Source organism: Alligator sinensis, unplaced genomic scaffold, assembly GCF_000455745.1.
Source record: "Alligator sinensis unplaced genomic scaffold, ASM45574v1 scaffold611_2, whole genome shotgun sequence".
In the NCBI taxonomy this organism is placed as follows: Eukaryota; Metazoa; Chordata; order Crocodylia; family Alligatoridae; genus Alligator; species Alligator sinensis.
The window spans coordinates 4,710,168-4,730,675 of record NW_005841869.1 but is presented as its reverse complement, the minus strand read 5'-3'; the positions used below and the strand labels follow the sequence as shown (position 1 = coordinate 4,730,675).

The window sequence follows — 20,508 nt, the reverse complement described above, 5'->3', positions numbered from 1 at the left end:
TCGGATCGACTAGGCAGGCAGCAGGAGCGGAGGGTTACTTGTTCCAGAGGACCCCCGCCTCCTGCTCAATGAGGACTAGACATACATCCGACCTAGCAGGCAGGCTTGCGTCAGGCTGCAAATGCATGCTCGCCCTTGTGAGCTCTGCATCTGGCCCGTGCAGTCCCAGCAGCTCTGCTGCTACCTGCTGCCAGAGCCTCCCCTTGCAGATGCAGGTGTCAGGCTGCTACCCAGGGAAGAATATTAATACGTACCAAGAAAAATGAAGCTCTTGGCAGGGAGGCTCGTCAGACTTGTTCTGGTGTCCTGCTGGAGCGCCCAGGCAGAGCTCACACCCGCAGGGGTCTGCTGGTCTCGAGCAGGTTGTCCCACCTGAGGCTGGGCGGGGGCTCAATGAGCCCATTCCCCGCACGACCGGGAGTGCAGTCTCTCGACACTTACTCTGCTGGGGTGACCAGCTGCTCAACACTACAGAGCCACCTCATCTCCGCATTGAGAAGCCCCTTCCCGTGGCTTCTCCAGGAGATACAGCCACATTTCTAGTGCAAGGGCAGACCGTAGCTCCTGGACACGGATCAGCAGAGGGGCACGGCAAGCTCCCAACAGAGGAAGCAGGCAGTAGTGGGCCACACTGCAGGATGGACTTCCACACCTGACACGGGGGCCCTACTAGCCAAAGAAATACGCTGGACATTAATGTGTTACCAGATAAATTACTTATTAACTAGAAGGGAAAAAGTGCTTAAACCCGTAACAAAAGTACAGAATATAATAGTGAGGACACCACATTGCCACTGCCAGAATAGGCTTGCTTCCGCATCCTACTCTCTGGCCACTGTGTCTAAAGCAGGTTCCAGTTCAGAGACAGGCAACACAAAAGATGAAAGGCCCGGACACAGCCTGATACGAGGAGCGTGACAGACTTGGAGAGCTGGCAAAGAAGCTAGCTCCTAAGACAGACATAATACCATAACGCCTAGAAGAGGACCAATAAGTTCAGGGACGCCCTATTTCCGCTTCCAAAGTTCAGACATCAGGAGGAATTTTCTAAGACACAAACTGCCCACTTGGTGTTTAACTACGGCGTCCCTCATGAGCTGCACAGGCTCCAGCTGCCGACTGCCCCGCCACGCCACGCCAGCCGGACCACGTACCTGAGATGCTGCTCCTGGCCAGCAGAGCCAAGCTGGTCCTGCCTGGCGTCTGGAAGGCGCACGACAAACTCCAGTTCCAGCCACGGCACTGGAAACAGTCACCACTGCAAAGTCATTTGGCACAACATTCACCAGACCTGGCTGCACTGTAAGATAAAGCAGCTGTACCAGAAGGCAAAATACACAGATCAGAGAAGCGGCAACACCCCTGTGGTGCGGGCCTGCTGTGAAGGCCTTCCTAGTGCAATAAGCATATTACTGTTCTGCACAAAAGGGCAGGAGCTTCTCTTCAGGAAGGAAGTGGGGAGGAGGCTTTTGCAGAGCCAAGTCATTGTGAGCATGGTCACAGCACCTCAGCCTGCAGCAAAGCAGAAGCAGTCCACTCCTCCGGGAGCCCTTGGAGAAGTTGCCAGGGAGCTATGCAGCGAGCCCACGGATGCCCCCGCAGCACAGGGCGCAGGCTGGGTGAAGCCTTGGCCAGCAAGTGCTTTACTATCCTCAGGAAGGAGGAAGTGTCCTAAAGGGGCAGGGGTTCCTGGTGCACAGCTGACGAGTGCAGCGAGGGGGCTTTGGCATCCTCAGGACATCGGCTGGAAGCCCTGGGAGGGGTTCCCACAGCACTGGGGTCTGCCCGGCTCTCGTCCGGCCTCCCCAGGCCACGTCCTGCTGACGAACCTGCCCAGCAGGGAAAAAGACTTAGAAACCCAGGCCACGCAGTCAAAGTCTTGCCCTGTCACCATGTGGCTGTGGCAAGCCCAACAGCTGTTGCGTAGTGAGATGGTGCAGAGGCATGCCGCACCTTCACGAACGTCTTCTTGTGCCACATGGCTGCAAGCCGCCTTAGCCGTGCGCACGTAGAAAACCTTTCACCAAAGCAAGGCTGTTGCTTAGCTAGCAAATTACATGGACCCTTTTGTTGAACAGCCTTGGGTACGTGGAAGCCACCAGCACTCGGTGCCGTCCTCACCAGTCTGCTCCTATGAAAGCTGCCCCAAGCCCGAGGGGAAGGGAGGGGGCCGGGCAGCGGGCCAGCGCTCTGTGCCAGGGCTCCAGTGCCCGGTCACCGCGACACAAATCAGTCACTGAATCCTCCACAGCAAAGGTCAAACTTTTCTTCTTTCCCCGTGGTGGTGAGTTGGGGGAAGGGAGGGCAGGGAGGCCAGGCTACAGGCACCATTTGGATGGGGGCTTCTCTTCCTTATCTTTCCCCTTGCTAGGAGAGTCTATTACTTCCTTTTGCTGCACCCCTGGTTTTCTTTTGATGTGGCAGACAAAGGGTAATGACGTCTATTAGCTCACTACCTGTGCAGCCATAAATATGGGAACAACTTAAAACACTTTTGTAATGGCACAAATGAGACCTAAGGCGACATCTGTTCCCGCCAAGAGGCCGGTTCACAACACAGAACGAATTCCTGAGAGCATGGCTCATGTAATCAGTGCTTCTACATGTTCCTTTCCAGGCACAACCATGTCTGGGCTGTAATTAAAATATCCCTTGCACAAGGCTCACGGGAGCTGCCTGAACTGTCACCACCTTTCCGGTTTCAGTGTAACGATGTGGGAATCTGTGCAGCCTTCTCTGCGCTAGGACCCCCTAGCTCATTTAGTTTCCTACCAAGGCTCTAAACTAGACGCTAGCAAATCAAGAGCAGGTAACAAGCTGTGCAATACACATCTTTGCCCAGGTGTTTTCCAGGCCAGGACATTCTTTTTAGCAGACTACTTCTGTTCAGGAAAGACTCCTTTTGGAAAAGCAGCTGCCTCCCCCCATGGCACTGTCCACAGCACAGCTTGGCAAGAACACCGTGGGCACTGGGAGCTGTCTGGGAAGTGCTAGGCAAGGGATGGTGGCAGCCTGCAGTACACATTAGACCTCAGCAGGCATTTCTCAACGTGTGGATCTGACCCATGCAGTCATCTCTAGCCCAGCAGGGAAAATCCTGGCAAGTTTCCTTGTGCCATCCAACCAGACTGCCGACAACGGGAAGATCTACGTTTCAGGAGCACCATGTACCCCTCAGTATCTGAACCCGACGGCTGCAAGCAAGCATCTCCTGAGGCTGCAGAACAGGAAGCAACAGGAAGTGACTTGTTTGCTGATTCAGGAAGAGAAAAGGAAAAGGGAGGAAAATCTGTTCCAGGAGCGGGGTGTTCTGTTCAGTGCCAAGGCAAAGCTATTGCTATGCCATTTAGCCGTGGTTCCCAGCCTCCCGCTAGACTCTTCGGTGCTCCTAACCTGTCTCGTCTCTTGTGCACAGGCCGCAGCAGCATCAGGTCCGGACTGCAGGCAAGCAGGGAGAGCAATCCCACTTAGCAAGTTTGGAAGGACTTCTTTCCTGGGCCAGACCTTCTGTTCTTGTCATATCTGATTTACAAGTGACCATGCTTTACTCACCTTTGAGTCTGCTGGCCAGCGATGTTACTGTTTAATCTCAAACACAACAGATGGATGCGCATGACCTCAGATGGTCCAGTTCCTTCGGTGTCTTTCATTTCCGCTGTCAATGCATTTTACTGTTAATGATGCAAATACTTTGCACGTGTGGGTTAGAGCCCAATTCACAACCAAATGCATCCGTCCATCAAAGCAAACAACTTCTTTTTTTTTTTTTTTTTTACATTAAAGTATTTAATTAGTGAAACAATCATTATCAATGTAACAAGCTGAAAAATACAGCAACTTGATACAAGACTGAGGTAACAAAATACTTTGCCAAAAACCTAAAGACTCCCACACAAGGGTTAAAAGTTCAGTGGTTATTATGGGTGAGACAATTCACAAGATTTATAGAAATAGTCCTTACACAAATGGCATGCAGTGGGCTGCTGGAAAATACGGCCAAAAATAGTGCAACAGGTTTCACACGAAACAAACTGAAATATAGAAATTGATTTACTATGTAATGTGACAAAGAGATCATCATTTGAAAACTACTGCCTATGCCTCAATTGAGTGCTATTCAGAAAACACGCATTTTGGCACTAAATTACTTTAAAGTACACACACTAATAAATTAATAAATAATATTGCCTATATATATTCCATCTGAACGTATTCAACCTCAAAAATGGCTACCAAGGTCCATTTTCTGCACAACTTCTGCAGCTTCCTTGTTTGATTGATGCCACTTGCCTGGTTTGTGATACCCTTTCATAGCGGTGATATTTTGACCAGTACCAATGCCTATTACTTCAGTGGCAGCTTTCAATTCACAGTAAGGGTGCCAGATACTGAGCACTAAAAAGAAAAAAAAAAACAGTAGCTAATTATAGCACTAATACTTTATTTATATTTAATAAGAATTCATTGGAGCCTGGACAGGCTACCATTAACATTCCTGTAGCATCATACCACTGTGAACCTTTTTACCTCGTCAGACAGCGGGCAGCCACATCACAATGATCACAGTGTCCTGCAAGGCATGTCCTCTCTGAACGCCCTAACAGCGACCAAACTGGTCTCTTTTCAGTGTGGCACTTGAGCATGTGTCAGATGCTTACGGCAAGGATTTCTGTATCGTTTGTGAACCAGGAACCTGCACAGGGGCATTGCCTACATTAGGGTAAAAGATCAGGACAGGGTGGGTTTAGCCGTCAGGGTCTCATCCATGCATTAATATCATATCCCTTCTGTGCAAGCTGGTTTCTGAACCCATGCTGAGCCATTAGAATTTGCTGGCTTCAAAAGGCTAATGTTACAACTCCTGTTTGCGCATGTTGTTTCTATGGGTAATGTGTATTTTAATCCTGGTTGCTTGAGGGGAGAGTTTATCTACATGTCTGCTGTCCTCATCCTTCTACACACTCTTTTATTAGGCAGCCTGGAAGTACCAGTCTTGTAGGAGTTGACTGCTGGCTATGCATTTATCGGTCGCTCTTTGAGTTTTGCATTATGTCACAAGCAGCTTTCATTGCCTCTGATCACCGAATGGCTATTTATTCAAGAGAACCGTTTGGTTCTTTATAACCCACCTTCCAAAGCCATTGTACTGGGTGGACCTCTCCTCACTGTAATCCCAGAAGCTCCAAAAGCCTTTAGCAAAATGACATCCTCTAGGATAGTTAAGACCCATGTTTACTATGCAAAAGGGAAGAGGTACTGTATTTAAACACAGCTGAGAAGAAGCCACCAAGCTCCATGTAGCATTACGTTCTGGATCTGCCTTAATTCCAGCAATGCAAGGACAGGTCAGGGTCACGGACAGCTTTGTTTTACTAGCGGGTGGTGAGTTAGCGAAGGGTGAAGATCTTTAGGCTAAGTACAGACAGTCAAGAAGCCTGAAATGGAATAGAATCAATCTTTGCAGGTTAGTCAAAGCTCCACGGGTTGAACTGATAAGCAGGTGAACAGACATTCACTTTGGATTGTGGAAATGCAGCCACGCGCTGCTGTGGCCCCGGCCAGAAGCTGGGGGTGCCAAAGCACACCTCCCTGCTGGGCTGAAGCAAGCAGACTGGGCCAAGGCTAGCCCGCCCGCCCTGCAAGGGAGGGTTTGCTGGGAAGGGGCAAAGCAACCTGGGATGCTGGCAGACGGTGAGTTAACTTGAATCTGGAGGGGATCTGGGACAGAAGGTCAATAAACCGAGTTAACCTAAATCAGTTAAATCTGACACTACATACATCCAGGTTTATCTTAAACCAGTTTCAGCCATTTTGAAAGCGGTTTATGTGCACTGAACTTCTGCTGTTACAGATCTGAACCGGTTTCTGATCACTTACACTGGTTTGTGTGTCATTTCTGACCCTAGTCTTAAGGTTCTGGGTTTAAGACAGAACTAAACATGATAACAGTGCAGTCGCAGAACGCTGCCGATTTCTCAGATGTGTCTGATACGTCAGCGCACACCCCGTACAAATATATTCCGCTTCGCTTTCGCTGCCTGCGTGCTCATGAACAGTTCTAATGCATCGCTCACTGCAGCCATCCACACATCTTTGTCTAGGAGAATAATTCACGAATGGTCCATCAGTAGTGACACGCTCGGGACAGGGCCTCACCCTCGTCTCCTTAAAAATCTTCTGTTAGACCTTACTTTGTCGGTAGCCCTACTCTTGGGTGGACAGCAGCTGCTGGGTTAGCTCTCTCTCACAGAGAGTTTCTGAAATGGCAAAAACCTAATGTTTTTGTCACTCCTCCAGCTCTGGCATCTCTTGAAGCCTCATAGATTACTTATGCCCAGATCTGCGCGAGTCCTTACACCCATCCTATCTGTCCACACAGGAGCTACTGGGAGCCGCTTTTCTTCAAAAGCTGGTCAGGTATGTTTAATTCTCAGGATGATAATGCTGTCAGTTAAAACAAAATAATACTTTATAGTCAACAGACATCCTGAAATGCAACGTTATAAATACGATGTTTGTAAGAGAAGCACATTTAAAATAAAAAGCTGCCAAAAAATCATGATTGAGTGATATCAGTAGAGTAACCCCGAGACACAGCATTTGTTTTAACACTGGGCTTTGTTCACCCAGGATTACCTCCGATTGCCCATGGATTACAAGGTGATGATGGTGGCTTTCAAGGTTCTCCCACCCAACCCACAATTTCAGCCCGTGCACGGGGAGCTGCGGGGCACCAGGGATCAGGAACATTTGGGAGCCCAGCCAAGTGCAGGATGGAGGATTTGTGCAATGACTTTTACCTTGGTCCCTGTTCAGCGAGGCCTGAACACTTACTTCCTGCAGCAGAAATGGCAAGTGTTGGAAAACGGGCTGAGCTCTAAGTGGAAACAGCAGAAGGCTCTGACCAGCAGGCAAGTGTCCGGCACATGCGGGGAAAGCCCTGATGTGAGGAGGGTTTTTCTAGGAAAGAAGGCTCTTGAGAATTTCAGTTTACTTTCTCTTTTCAGGACACTGGCTTGGGGGACTCCACACCCTGGCAGCTGCTTCACTGTCCCTCTGCCCTGCTTCGCTCTCATCTCCATCATCCTTTCAGAAGATCAGAGGGCTTCATGACAACAGGTACCACTGCCTGGGGTCTGCACGCCACTGACACGGTGTCAGTGTGGAGATGGGGGCATCCCCCGGGGGAATGCTTAGTACCACGCAATTCAGAAGACTTGAACTGCTGCATCCCTGGAACTAGAGACTTCAGATGAACAGCACCAGAATAAAAGGAAGCAAAACACATCTGCAGGCAATTACAGCACTAGTAAGAAAGCCCAGGAAAGGCTTCAACACAAAGTGAATTTAAATAGCAGTGGACCCATCACTTGTCTGGGCATTCCTCAAAATTATACTTAAAAGCAGCACAATCAAACAAAAGAAACACTAGGTTTAGTCGATTATCCTGTGCCAAAATACACATTTCCCAAATAGGTCAAATGTGAACAGCAGAATCGTCCAGAGATTTGATACAAAATTTGAGGCAGCCACATTGCCAAGCAACTCAGTGCACTTAGGTTATAAAAATGTTGTTTCACAATGTTCTATTCTAATTGACACTTTGCAGCAAGTTAACACTGTCAATCGTTTTGTGCATTAGAAAGAATTGGAAACCCAACATGGGCTAAATGTTCTTCAGTCACATAAAGCAGCTCAACAATAAAAAGAACAGTCTAAAAAAAGAATAGGCAGAAGATGTGATGCACAGTCTGTGGTCAAACATTAGTCCAGGGCAGTCTGTGACCACAGGGTTAAAGTCAAGGGCTCGAGGGTCCTCAAATCAGGACTTATCTTCAGTCTGTCTAAACTCTACTTCTGTTCAGTGCATGAGACTATATCTGGTCCTAAGGACAACATTCACTTCCTCTGCTTGTAAAAGCTGTGTCCAAATCCCTTTCAAGTTACATAGGAAAGTGCAGAACGGGCAGCTGGCTCACTTCAGGGACTGCCGCCACCTCACAGAACGACCATCCCCTCCTGCAGTTTGGCACTTGACGTCGCACAACAGACCAGAGCGAGTTACTCGAATGACATAAGGTTGGCAGGTACCTGGAAGAGAATCCAAGTCAGTCATCAGTGGAGAACTCCAGGCCCTGCTCGTGACAATGAGAAATGGTGTCAACCCACTCCACGTTGCATGGACTGCCAGGTGCTGACAGCATGACCGACCCCAGAACCGGCTCTGCTTGGGGCCAACCTGCAACGCAGGCACAGGGCACTGCCCTGCAACCTGGCAGGCAGCCCCAGGCTCTCAGGTGACCCTCCTTGTTCAGTGCACGCTAAGGAGTTGCTGTGCTCAGTCTGGGGAAGCAAGGGAGGCCTCACATCGCACCTCAACCACCACAGCTCATGGCCAGACTGGCAGAAGCTCACCCCTGCCAGAGATTTCTGCAGATGTCCCAGAATGTGGAATCTCACTTGTCCCACTTTGGTCAACGAGCAAGATGAACTGTTGTGAAAATAACCTGATGTGCCTCTCTGTGCAGCCACAAGGCTCACACACGGGCTGGAGGGAGGCACCCCCACGGGCAGGGGACTTGGGAGAGAGAGAGAGACGGGGTGGCAAATAGATGTTAACGGCTTTACCTGAGGCCTGTTGCTTTTGCAGGCATCATCCAAATGCTTGTGCCACAGTATTGCATGAAACCTTGAACCAGTCTGAAATTTGTAAACATTGCCTACAAAATTAAAGAAAGCAGAGCCCTAAGTTTGTGACTGACAGATGTGCACTTTCACTAAATTATAACCTCTCAGCACAGAAGACAAGAGTTGAAGTAAATACATTCGTTTGGGTCTCAAATGCCCAGAACTCCTAGTTTCCACAGCAAGCCCTGGAGATAAGGTGGGGCTGGGGGAGCGTGTGAGAGGTGGAAGAGCAGGGACGTGCAACAGACTCGGCGAACACGTGGACAGTGGGGCCACGTAACACTGAGGTATAATCAAACACACCAGTCTGACCTAACTCATGGGGTGCCTGGTTTCACTTGCCCAGTGCATCCAGGCCCACCCTCTGGGCTGTCTTCAGGGATGCACCCATTGGTTGTGAACCCATCTCCTTTGACAGGCCGTTATCAGTTTTGTCAGTCATCTGCATTTCTCCTCCCCAAAGCTCCTCTGCAAGTCAGAGACAGAATCCACTCCCTTTACGCTGCAGGCACGTAGAACAGGTCAGGGGATTCAGAGTCCGGAGATTTAGCCCTGCTTCATTCAGGCATGAGCTGCCCCACCTGAGTAGCAGGGGGGAGGCACGGGGGCAGACGCCACAGAGCAGCCGAGGGGCAGTAAAGCCCTGCCCTCTGTTAACTGCATACACTGGGGTCACTGTAGGCCTGAGGGAACAAGAGCCACAATGGGGCTCATGACCCCACTCAGACCTTCACAACTACCTGCAGGAACACCACTCCACGCTGGGAACTGCTGATTCAGAGGTCATGTAAGCCCCTCTTGGAGGGTGACTGACTGAGGAACCACATGAAAACCACAGACCTGCAGGGATGGGCAACGCTGGCAGCAGTGACATGCTGTGGCTTCACGCTGGCAAGTCATTTCTGCGCCATCTACAGGACCTCACCAGAGCACCCTTGTGTCTCCCTTTGAATATCTGCTTCTTTATTTCCCAGTGTGGCATATTGCAAATGCTGTAAACTAAAAGTGCATCAAAAGCTATTGCTCCAATCCCTGCCACTAGCGTGTAACACAGAGAAGGGACATCACAGAGCACTACCTTTATCAGGGTTGTTGAGCTGGAAAATATCCGGGTGTTCAGGATCATCAGGCAGGGCCACCATCCAGCCCACAATAGAGACTTTTTTACCAGGGGTAGATTTATACTGGAAGAGGCAGACAAAGGAGATGCAATTAGCAGTCGTGCAGTCAGGCACTGGGCGGCCTGCAGGTAGATATGCCAGCTGGGAGCAACCATGTCTGCTCAAATGCACACTCCTAGTGCTACTCTCTAGAACAAATTTCGTGTTTCTTTACTTACATGTTTTCTTTCTGTGCCTCTTAATGACTTTGCTCCGAAGTAAAGAAGGGTTGATCCTGAGAGTGTAACCCAGTATCTAGTCCATGAGGAGAGCTGAATAAGGAAGGAGAAAGTAGGAGAAAGTATTAGTGTGCTTAGATGCTCTGAATGCCAGCAGACTATGAAGCACCAGGAGGACTGCCTGTACAAAGGGCAGGAGTTTTGGGGCGGAGAGTGCTAGGGCCTGAGTCGCTGCCTGAGTACTTCAGCATTGTTCCCTCCATGTTGGTGGTTATAAGACTGCCTGATGGAGCAAAGAAAACCCACACTGTCCAACTGTCTTTTGACAGAAATCCCAGGACTGATCATTTCAGAGCAGTGCAGTGCAGTGCAGTGCAGTGCTGCCCTCATCTGGACACAGCTGACGCCTTCTCCTGCCGTCTGGCCAACGTAATTCATCACGCGGCTATTCTACAGCTCGGCAGACCTTCTAGGGTTGCACACAAACCCTGTAAGCATCCAAGGCAATCTGAAAACTCCTAAGACTGGAGTCTGCTTGGTTTCCACTGTATTATTTTCTCCTGCCCCGCACAAACCAGGACCAGGGAAGAGTCCCTTGAATTTGGGCATGTGAAGGGCCTGAGTGCTTGGGCGGAGAGGGCCAGATCTCTGCAGTCCTCCGTGAGCCTCCTGAAGAGCCAGTCTGTCCTGCTTCACTGAGACACAAGCCCTTGGTCCCCAACAAGGAGAAGGATCCTATAGCCATGGATGCTAACAAGCCCTACCCACCCAGCTGATGTTACAGAGAGCTGCTGGCCTCTGGCTCTTCTGTCCCAGCCCAGCAGTGTCACTGCCAGGCTCTCAGAGAGGCCTGCTGCAGGGCAAGCACTAGGGGGAAGGGGAAAAAAATCTGGCCCTCACTCTTGAACAGCAAGTGGTTTTGCAGCAGAGCAGAGGAACAACACAGTGGCCTGCTTCCTGGAAGAAAGTTTACTGTGCTGCCTGACCTGGGCCAGCACAGCCGTTATCAGTGTAGGATCACTGTGAAGGTCCAACTTACAGTAGGTTTCTTGCCTTCTTTCAGCAAAGTTTTCCTCTTCAACGGCCCTTCCATGGTAATGACCCCTGTGGAAGTCCCTATCGTGCAGCTGCAGGCTCCTGTTGGGCTGAGAGACACATGGCATGCACTGAGGTGAGCAGACGGAGGATTGAGTTGTTTTCCCTGGCACTGGCTTGTCCTCACAGCATCATCCAACAACTTGGCTTGGGGACACCTGCTTTCCAGAACTATCGAAACAACCAGAACTAGTACGTCTAAAACTGGCGGCGTACTGCAGAAGCCTGGCGAAACCTGGAAGCACCATGCTACGCTGAGCTACGGGCACATGGTGATCAGTCCGGAAACAGGGAACCTTTCCCCAGAAGCTCGGGCTCGTACTGTTACTGCGCACAGCACATTTACGTACGCTTGCATATGGGGACACAAACGCCCAGTCCATGCAGTTCTGTTCCAGCAATACTATACAGCAGGTCACCAGTCTGTGCTGGCCTTTCCCACAACCACCTCCCAGCTGCCATCTCCTGCTCCAGTCTCAGTTTCTCCATCATCTTCTCTCTGCTGTCTGTCTCAATCTCTCCCTGCCCAGCCGGTCCCAGACCTCATTCTGCCCCTCAGTTCCTTGCCAGGTTCATTTTCTCCACCTTTCATACTGGCTCTTGGTTCCAGTTTCCTTCCTTTCCTTCCAGCACCGCCCCTGATCTGTTCTTGCAGGCATCATCCAAATGCTTGTGCCACCGTACTGCATGACACCTTGAACCAGTCTGAAATTTGTAAACATTGCCTACAAAATTAAAGAAAGCAGAGCCCTAAGTTTGTGACTGACAGATGTGCACTTTCACTAAATTATAACCTCTCAGCACAGAAGACAAGAGTTGAAGTAAATACATTCGTTTGGGTCTCTGTGCACACAAGCCAGGGTCTCCCTGGCTCCCAGTTGCACTCTGCTTGTCCAGCCAGTTCTAGCCTCCAGCCCCCAGGCCCTAGCTTGATCTCTGTCCTCCCTCTCTTCAAAGCAGCCAGCCTCCAACGTCAGGCTGCCTGGGTGCCAGACTGGGGGAGCCACTGAAAGGAGAGAAGCACGGGAGAAGCAGACTCCTTTGCTCTTACTTCGAGCACCCAGTCCCACCTCAGCCCAGAGGAGCTGGGAGCAGACAGACACTACCGGGAATACTTTGTTCCGCCTCCACAGCTGGTACAGGCTCAGTCACACCATGGATCAGCAGCATGCTCTGCCTGAGCACACGCAGGAGCCATCGGAGGCTGCAGCATGCCCAATGAAGGCAGAATCATCAGAGTTTTAAGTTGTTTAAATCAGACTTTTCTTCTGAGCCCATGTGAATCATGACTTTTTTAAAGTTTTGTATGTAGGCCAAACCCAGGCAGTTTCGCAGGGACAGCTCCAAAGCCTATAGTTTTCGAAGTAGACTTTTTGGAACAGAAGCAGATAATGTTCTGGAAAATGGCTGAACTGCTTTGGGTGAAAATTAAAAATAGTCAGCCAGAGGCATGCATTTGGTATGGAAATTTTCTGCTCAAATGCTGTAATTTTGGGAAAGTTCTAAACAACTGAAAACACTTGTAATGAGAACTGTTGGGCAACCTTAATTACAGGCACTGCTACCAGCCCTGCCTATTAAACCATATGGGATTAGACTCCATGAGATACTATATCAGCTAGTTGACTTAGCCACTGTGAAACGCAACTACTTCAGCTGTGGATTTTGAAGCGTACAGACCCCTACACAGTGGGACTGATTCTTCACAGCCTTGCAAAACAGTTTTAAAACATGATCCAGTAGCATTTTCTACCCACTTTGCACAGATTCAACTAATTATCCACAGTGTCAGGCTGTGGTGATTTCAGCCTGGAAAAGTGATGCTCAGTTTTTGTGGGCTGCTTCTACAAAGTCAGATGCTAGCACCAACCGCTGGAAACGCAGGAAACGGGGAGTGAACCAACACAGGGAGTGAGCAGCGAAGCTAACATCTTTCAGAAGTTCATGGGACAACACAGATTTTGTAGCTTTATCCTGACAGAACGCAAACAAGATTCTGGCTTCTGGCAACGCTGAGCAGAAGGCAGGGTAGATCTGCACCTTCTAGATAACTGCCAGTAAATTATATATATGAGCATAAGCTTTTGTGAGCTGGACATATGGGCAGCACCCCTACCCCCGCTCCCTTCAAATAGCTCTTTTTGGGGAGAGTTACAATGCACTTGCTCTAACTTTGCATTTTGTCACTTTAAACTGTAAGTGGAGAATTTCCCCCCCAAAAAAGTCAAGGGCCTGAACCTGTTTCCATGGAAGCAATATTTGACCATTTTGCTATTTTATTTCTCTTGCTTCTTGGACCATACAACTCAGGGTAACAGAAGCACTTACAAAACTTGTGGTTTTGACACTATACATTGTGGAAACAAAGAAATCTAGTCAGACCTGCTGCATTGTAAAATAAGCGCAACATTCATTTTATAACGGAGGACATCAAAAAAACACTTGTGAGATACCCAGCATGTGGAGACCATCACTGATGAAGAGGCATTGGGAGGGTGCATTCATACTGTGTAGCATTGGTTTCATACCTCCTACCAGAGGCCAAACCTTAGCATGATACACCTACAATCTCTCCGACTTTACCAGACAATATGGAATTAGTATTTCTAGTTTAAATCAGAAATTGTGACAGTGAAGGGTCAAAAACCCACCCTTTTAATTACTCTGTGCAATTAATGATTTTCTAAGAGCTAAATTCAGCAAAAAGAGCATCCAATTTTCATGACAAGCCTGCTGAAGAAATAGCATGAAAAGCCCTAACCATTCAGGTTCTGCAGCATGGACGCTGGACATATGTACTAGCTGAATCAGCGCCTAAACTCCCTTCCTTCCCCTGGATAAGATGATACGAGTCCTACTACCATTACCAGAATCTTTGTGCAGAAATGAAAGGGAAAAATAGACCTCTGAGGGTTACCACAAGCACACAATGATAGTTTTAAAGAGAAGATGCATTTGGTTTCCTGAAGGAAAACACAAAGACAGAAATGAGAATTCGTGACTGCACGCAAACAAAACAGACCCGCACCCAGCCGTACCTGTAGACACAGCTTCGACTTCGCGGAGAACTCCGAATCGGTACCCGCCAGTTGGGCCCCAGCGTGGCGTACAGCCGACCCCTGCGCGTAAATTCAAAGGTGAGGTCTTTCCTGATATCAACTTTATGGTAAGCACCACCAAAGTAGCACGTGACAGAGGCAGAGGGAACAATGCTCTATGGACAGCAGCACACCTCGGGAATGGAAAACATTTCAGTTGCGTATCTTCAATTAAAAAAAAAAGCGTATTATTTCCCCTATCTGTAAGTTCAAAATGTGTTTATGGGAGCAAATCTATGTGAATGGACCAACAGGTTCAGACGCAGGTTGGGATTTAACGTGGCACATGCAGTTGACATTTAAGAACGGAAAATAATTCCCTGCCAACAAGTTTGTAAAGCTGTTGTCCACTGCTCAGACTGCACATTTCCTTTTACTTGGATGTATTTCTGCTTTTATGTCTAAGAAGCTGCCATGCCAGACACTCTGGGTTATCCATGTGTTCCTTTATATTTTATTTTTGTAATGATACAAGCAATGAGACATACAGCTATATGTTACAGTTATGTTATTTAGGACACCTCAGCTGCTATGTGAATATATGCCATCCTCAAAATGGTATAGCTCAGTGATACCTAGTGAGGTGGCAGTTCATAAGGAGTACTTTGGACACGTATGAAATGTGTAACTGGGGACCCTTCCTGCTTGTGCCTGAAAAGCGTTATAAACTTGGGGGAGGATATCTTGCAAGAGTTCTGAAATGACTGGGCACCAAGTGGTGGTCAGGGGATTTAGTCATTTTAACTTCTGTATCTAGCATCAAGCAGGAAACAACCCTGACTTCCTGCAACATCTTATCTGAAGCTGGAAACTGATTCCTTGTATTCAGTCTTCCTGTACCATCTGTACTGAAAGCAAGTAACTCCAGATCAGCTCAGGAGCACACATGAGCTCTGATTATAAGGTTTGTTGTTTTAAAAAAATATATATACATTAAAATGTATGACTAGGATTTAAATCAATACTAAATATCCTCTTGGAATATTTAATATCTCTGGCATTATTTCAGTCACTTGTGATCACAACATTTTGTGTCTGTCTGGGCTTTGATATTACCTTCCTCCTATAACTACATGTTAATGCACGGTTAAGATTACTTCTAAAAGCACAGCACCCAGGCAGAAGGCAAAAGGTTTCGGCAGAAGCCCGAGCTCTTTCAAATTTAGGAATGACATTTCCTTAGCTGATTTTATGATCTGCAGAACGAGAAGGCTCTAAGCTCTTTTAAACTGCAACACGGGAGATTTGTTGGGTCAAATACCCACTCCTCTGTGGTCTACATCACTGTAGTATAAACACCTAGGACACTTCCTCTCATTAAGCCAACCAAGAGCCCCATTCAACGGAAAATTGGGGGTGTATAACTAGAGGAACACTGTCCTTCTCAGAATTAACCCTACAGCTGGCTATACAAGGCAGTTACACAAAGGGCAAGTGAAGTACAGAGAGGAGGCCTTAATTCAGATCTTGCATGTTCTTCTCACGGAGAGTCTGAGAATAATGTAATTTTTATAGGACAGTTTAAGGAAAATGGAATAAACAGTAAAATGAAGTCTGCTATTTTATAGGTGCAGTGCAATACAGTCAGCCTTGGAAGGCACATGGTAGGCATCCTTCTTGCCACACGCGCACACACGCGCATGCGCGCACTGCTGCCCTGTACTGATATAAATACCTGAGACTCATCTGCATCTACAGTAGTCACTTTGGGAGTTCACTTTTAGTTCACCAAGCAGAAGCCTATCTAGACTGCTGAGTTTTGTATTCTGCACTGCACTGACGTGGCTAGTTTATAGCTGAGGCTACCTGCAGCAATGACAAGTCACACTCATTGGCACCCCTAGTAGATATGCTACCCAGAACTCTGTAGTAATGCAGCTTCACCAGGAGAGCTGTGCAAATAATTCATTTTTCAGTTTAGTCAATATACTAAAAAAATGGAAATCTTTTTTCCTTCATTCACCTGAAATGCAAAATTTCAAGGTTTTTTCATGCCAAAGTTAAAGACAAGAATCCCAAACTGCAACAATTTTTCCCAGGGTGAATAAAATATTCCGTTTGACCCAAAATGAAATGTTTACAGCTGTTGGCTCAGGTGGTCCCATCTCCTGCTTATGTTAAAATAAACTATGCTATAGCTTTCATTTTTGCACAAAATGCAAGCTTAGTAAGCTTAGTATAGTAAGTAGTAAGCTAGTAAGCTTACTAGCTATACTTTAGTAAAGTATAGCTTACTAAAGCTTAGTAAGCTATAGCACTTACAGCATTTCCTCCGCAAGCGCAGGCTCCACAGCCAGACACAGGATAGCTGTGTTTGTGTGGCTTGGTGCTTGCATTAATTAGCTCTGCTGAGACGCGAGATTGGTCAGCTCCAGCTCAGCACTGCGTGAACGTGGCTATCCTGTTTCCGGTTGAGAAACCAACACATGCAGAGCTTGCTCGGGGCTGTGGCTTGCCCTGCACTGGTTGCCACGCTCCATGTAGACATGCCCCCAGTTTGATAATAGGTGCCTTCATCCCTCTAAGGGTAATGCTCTGGAACAGCACCCAGCAGCACCTCCGGGGGCAAAAGCCCTGGGGGTTTCAAGATGCAGCTTTGTCAGCTCAGGGAAGGGACGCACCTGGCTGCCTCTGTCAGGACTTCTGAGGTCCCTTCCTGAGCCATTCACTTTGCCTTACTAATGAGGCAGTACTTAGGTGGTAGTCATAGGAACAGAATCTGCTCTCCCCGCTTCCCCTTACTGACCATGACTTTAATTTTGAATGGTCTCAGACTAAACTATGATACTTAGGTTGCATTTGTTCCAAAGGCTTTCTATTTCTAAAATTAGCTGATCAATGATTTCATAGAAATTTGATACAGAATTTCCTGTTTCAGACATTTTCACATTACTGAAATATCCCCATTCTGGCAGTTGCAAAATAGTGTATTAGCACCAACATAAGCTGCAATTCCACGTGATGTGAAGACAATGAGTTATAACTCACCTTTCAAGCCCTGAAGACAGCTCCTCACTAAATTCTGAGCTTTCACTACTACCTAGAAAAGGAGGAATACAGGTAAGTGAACTGGTTAAGGAAATTTAAAATCCAAGAACCTGGATTCCTTGGAAAATTGTTACATGACATCGTGGGAACTGCACATTCAAGCTATGTCTGAGTGAATGCAAACTTTCAAGATGAAGATAAAATCTGACACAGGAAGAAGCTTGCAAGCTCCTTTCCATTTACAATGCAGTTTTGATGAACAAGGTGGCTGCTGCTGCTGCGTTTTAAATATCAGAAATTTCAATATGTTCCTTTTTTACTTTTCCTTTCAGAACCTCCACGCTGCCAGGAGACGCGTCCGATCGGTCCTGCAAAGTGACTTGCGATAGTTTCAAGACCCCGGCACGTAAACGAGCAGCTCTAGGAGGCGAGACCACGGCTTTCTCTCTATCAGCTGGCAGAGTGTATAATGGGGAGGATGCTCAAGCCATACGTTCTTGTTTGAGGCACTGCAAATTAGCCAGAGCCCGTTTACAGCTCTGGCCCCCTTAAATCACTCCTCTCTTGTACCTACCCTGGCAGAGCCCTGTGGCTGAGATGCATATGCAGAAACAGGCCTCGCCTGTCCATGGCTGACCTGCTAATGTTTAGTATATTCCTGAAAATCTGTCTCTCCATCCCACATTTATCTTTTGGTCAAGAACTTAGAAATAAGTTCCAAGATCTTATTGCTTGAGTGAAAGTCCTTCAGTCTCCTCTCTACTACACAGACAGGCTAGGTCACATAAGAAAGTGACTTTCTATTGCCAACCCTACAGATTATTTGTGATGCATTCATTACTGCAAGACCCTGCTGACACCATTCTCTCTCTTCTGCAGAGTCCTGTTGACCCAGATGAAGTTTCACACCAGTCAGAGCTCCTTGCTGCTAGCAAACCTGCACGTGGAGGTAAGCAGAGTTTGACGATTTAGCCTCTGGCTGAAACAATACAGACTTCCAGTTTGATGTGGTCATGAGGTGGCTTGGCAGGTGAATCTGGGACTGTGCCCACCAACAGTAAGCTTAAACCATCTGCAGCAGCACAGTGAGGAAGTCAGTTGAAAAAGAAAGACTTTTCAGCTTCTGCTTCCTCTGACTGTTCTCACAAACCAGAACCGGGTCTCGGCTAGCAGGCCACACTCATGAATGCAGATGAGATGAATTAGGGTGGATGTTAGATGGAACTTTCTTGCTCTGAGGGTGGTTCAGCCCTGAACAGATCAGGGTGGGGTGGCGGGGAGTGCAGTCTCTCCCACGGGGGAAGGTGTTAAGAGAAGGTTAGACAAGGTTTTAGCCAGGGAAAACCCTTCCCTGGGCAGGGGGTTGCACTAGATGACCTCTCGACAGTCCTTCCAGCCCTATTTGTCTGTGATTCTAGGGCTAGAAACAGGGACAAAGCTTTTTATTTTGAGATCCTACAGTCTGTTGTCTATGTGAAATATCCCAATTAACACTTTGTCTCAGGACAACCGCAGCTAATTCCAGTTAACTGCCATTCAAGTTGAGTGTGTAAACGACTGTCCCACACCCATTTTGATACTTGTCAGAGCCTGGGAGAATCAGCCCCAGGATAAACCCAATGTCTGTTTTTAGCTCACTGCAGATGGCAGGCTTTGGAAGGCACGCTGGTTTGAGGGAGTAACTTCCTCAAAACTGCAAAGTTTAATAAACCCCAGGTTACCTTAACCGTAAGAGCATCTCTTATCAATGCTGCTCTTTCCTCTTTTTTGCTGCAGTTTGCTCAGGTGATGTTAGTTCCTACCCCATCGTGCCTTCATTATAAGACAGACCTAGGCTGACCTTAATTTGTTTTAATGAAAGCTAGCAAAACTTGCTAATTTTACTGTACTTTCTAAGCAGGTCTTTGCAGTAGGGGCATTCCTTTTGCAAATACCGCTCTCGGGCTAATCCTCTTTCGGCTGATGAAGAGTGTTGGACATACACGGTCTGGCCACGGGCAGAACACCCTCCTGCCATCTCCATCCTGTTCTAGCAAAACCAGTGCGAGGGGTGAGGATAGACTGACACGGCACAGAAGCCGAGCGTGCAACTGAGAAGCAGTTCAATCTACAGCACCGCCTGCCACAAAAGGACCGGTCTTGGCTCAAAAGCTTCTGCACTTCTGCAGTGTGAGGGGCATCCCGAAGCCACAGACACACAGGAGCAGGTATTTCGCCCGCGACATTGCTCTTACCTATGGAAATGCCATTGGTGAAAACCGAGTTCAGCGTGTGGTTTCGGACAGGGCTGTGGGACTCAAGGACGCTGTCGTCCAGCAGGTGGCGAGGTTTCTCTGTCGGGAACGTCGCGCTTTTACTTTCCACTACGCTGAACTGACACATCATACTGGAAAATTGGAAGAGAAAAAAATGTGAATGCTCTTATGTAATCTGATAACATCCATTCACTCCTGCTTTTTCCACTCAGACTTTGTCTCACCACACAACGACCATAAATGTCAATAAGCTCTTAAGTAGCAGGCAGTTAAATGGGAGTTCTCACATTTTCCTACCACTTGTTCATATGCTGCTACAAATACCTTCACAAAGCCTTGGATTTTGGTGGCCTATACAGTCAATAAAGGTATCTGTGCAGATGGGAACGCATGCCTTCGCTTTTATTTGGTCAGGCCATTCACTGCCAGAAACTGTGTGATCTAGTGGTTACAGGCAGGTAAGGGCAGGAGACAAAGTGATCCTGAGCTAATCCATGGCTAAACGTTTCTCAGCTAACCTAAACTAATGCGCAGGCACAGCGGGACCTGGGGACCTCCTCTTCCTTAATTCACCCACTTGTGGTGAATGTGGGAACCTTAACTGAAAAGCAGATGTTGTCACCGAGCTGCAATTTCCTGGGCAAATGGTGAAGAAAGAATATCTCTCACCCATGCTCTTCAGCTAATGTAGCGCAAAAGGCCACAACTTTCCTGAACATCAGCGGGTGCCAAACAGACTGTGAATGTCCTTGGATGGCTTAGCTGAAAATCTGTTACGCACATCAGACATCCACCCAAGCCAAAGTGGAAAGGGTAAGAATGGCACTGCTGAGCTCTGCCAGCTTCTTCTGGCATTAGCAGAAGGCACAGCACCAGTCCAGTGACAAACCAGTGTCAAGACATCTTTGGGGAAAACCCTGGAGCACACAAGCAACGCCTCAATCCTCCTGTGGCACTAGGAACGGGAAAGGGGGATAAGAGAGAAGCCATCTAAAATATCCACAAGCCTTCAAGATCTTGGTTTTTGTTTGTTTGTTTGGGGGGG

At 47.8% G+C, this 20,508-nt stretch overlaps 2 protein-coding genes across 5 annotated transcripts in view; both read right to left on the bottom strand.

Annotated features, from left to right (window-relative positions):
- LOC102382360 overlaps window positions 1-3,489 on the bottom strand; it is a 16,974-nt gene extending 13,485 nt beyond the window's left edge. For 2 of the 4 annotated variants that reach the window (XM_025194611.1, XM_025194618.1), the window contains exon 1: window positions 255-1,095. The gene's annotated coding sequence lies outside the window, so the exon portion shown is untranslated. Of the gene's footprint in view, window positions 1-254; window positions 1,096-1,154 lie in introns of those variants that run through there. The other 2 variants (XR_003092246.1, XM_014526921.2) reach the window with 2 other exon arrangements.
- A 245-nt stretch (window positions 3,490-3,734) lies between these two features.
- The window catches only part of RALGPS1 (Ral GEF with PH domain and SH3 binding motif 1), a 203,037-nt gene continuing 186,263 nt past the window's right edge, over window positions 3,735-20,508 (bottom strand). The window contains exons 13-22 of the mRNA XM_025194588.1: window positions 20,420-20,453; window positions 20,198-20,211; window positions 19,443-19,626; window positions 17,209-17,260; window positions 14,161-14,241; window positions 11,067-11,172; window positions 10,028-10,120; window positions 9,767-9,872; window positions 8,629-8,720; window positions 3,735-8,091 (exon numbers count right to left, since the gene is read on the bottom strand). Of these exons, the coding sequence (XP_025050373.1) occupies window positions 8,062-8,091; window positions 8,629-8,720; window positions 9,767-9,872; window positions 10,028-10,120; window positions 11,067-11,172; window positions 14,161-14,241; window positions 17,209-17,260; window positions 19,443-19,626; window positions 20,198-20,211; window positions 20,420-20,453 (792 nt within the window). The 3' untranslated portion in view covers window positions 3,735-8,061. The remainder of the gene's footprint in view (window positions 8,092-8,628; window positions 8,721-9,766; window positions 9,873-10,027; window positions 10,121-11,066; window positions 11,173-14,160; window positions 14,242-17,208; window positions 17,261-19,442; window positions 19,627-20,197; window positions 20,212-20,419; window positions 20,454-20,508) is intronic.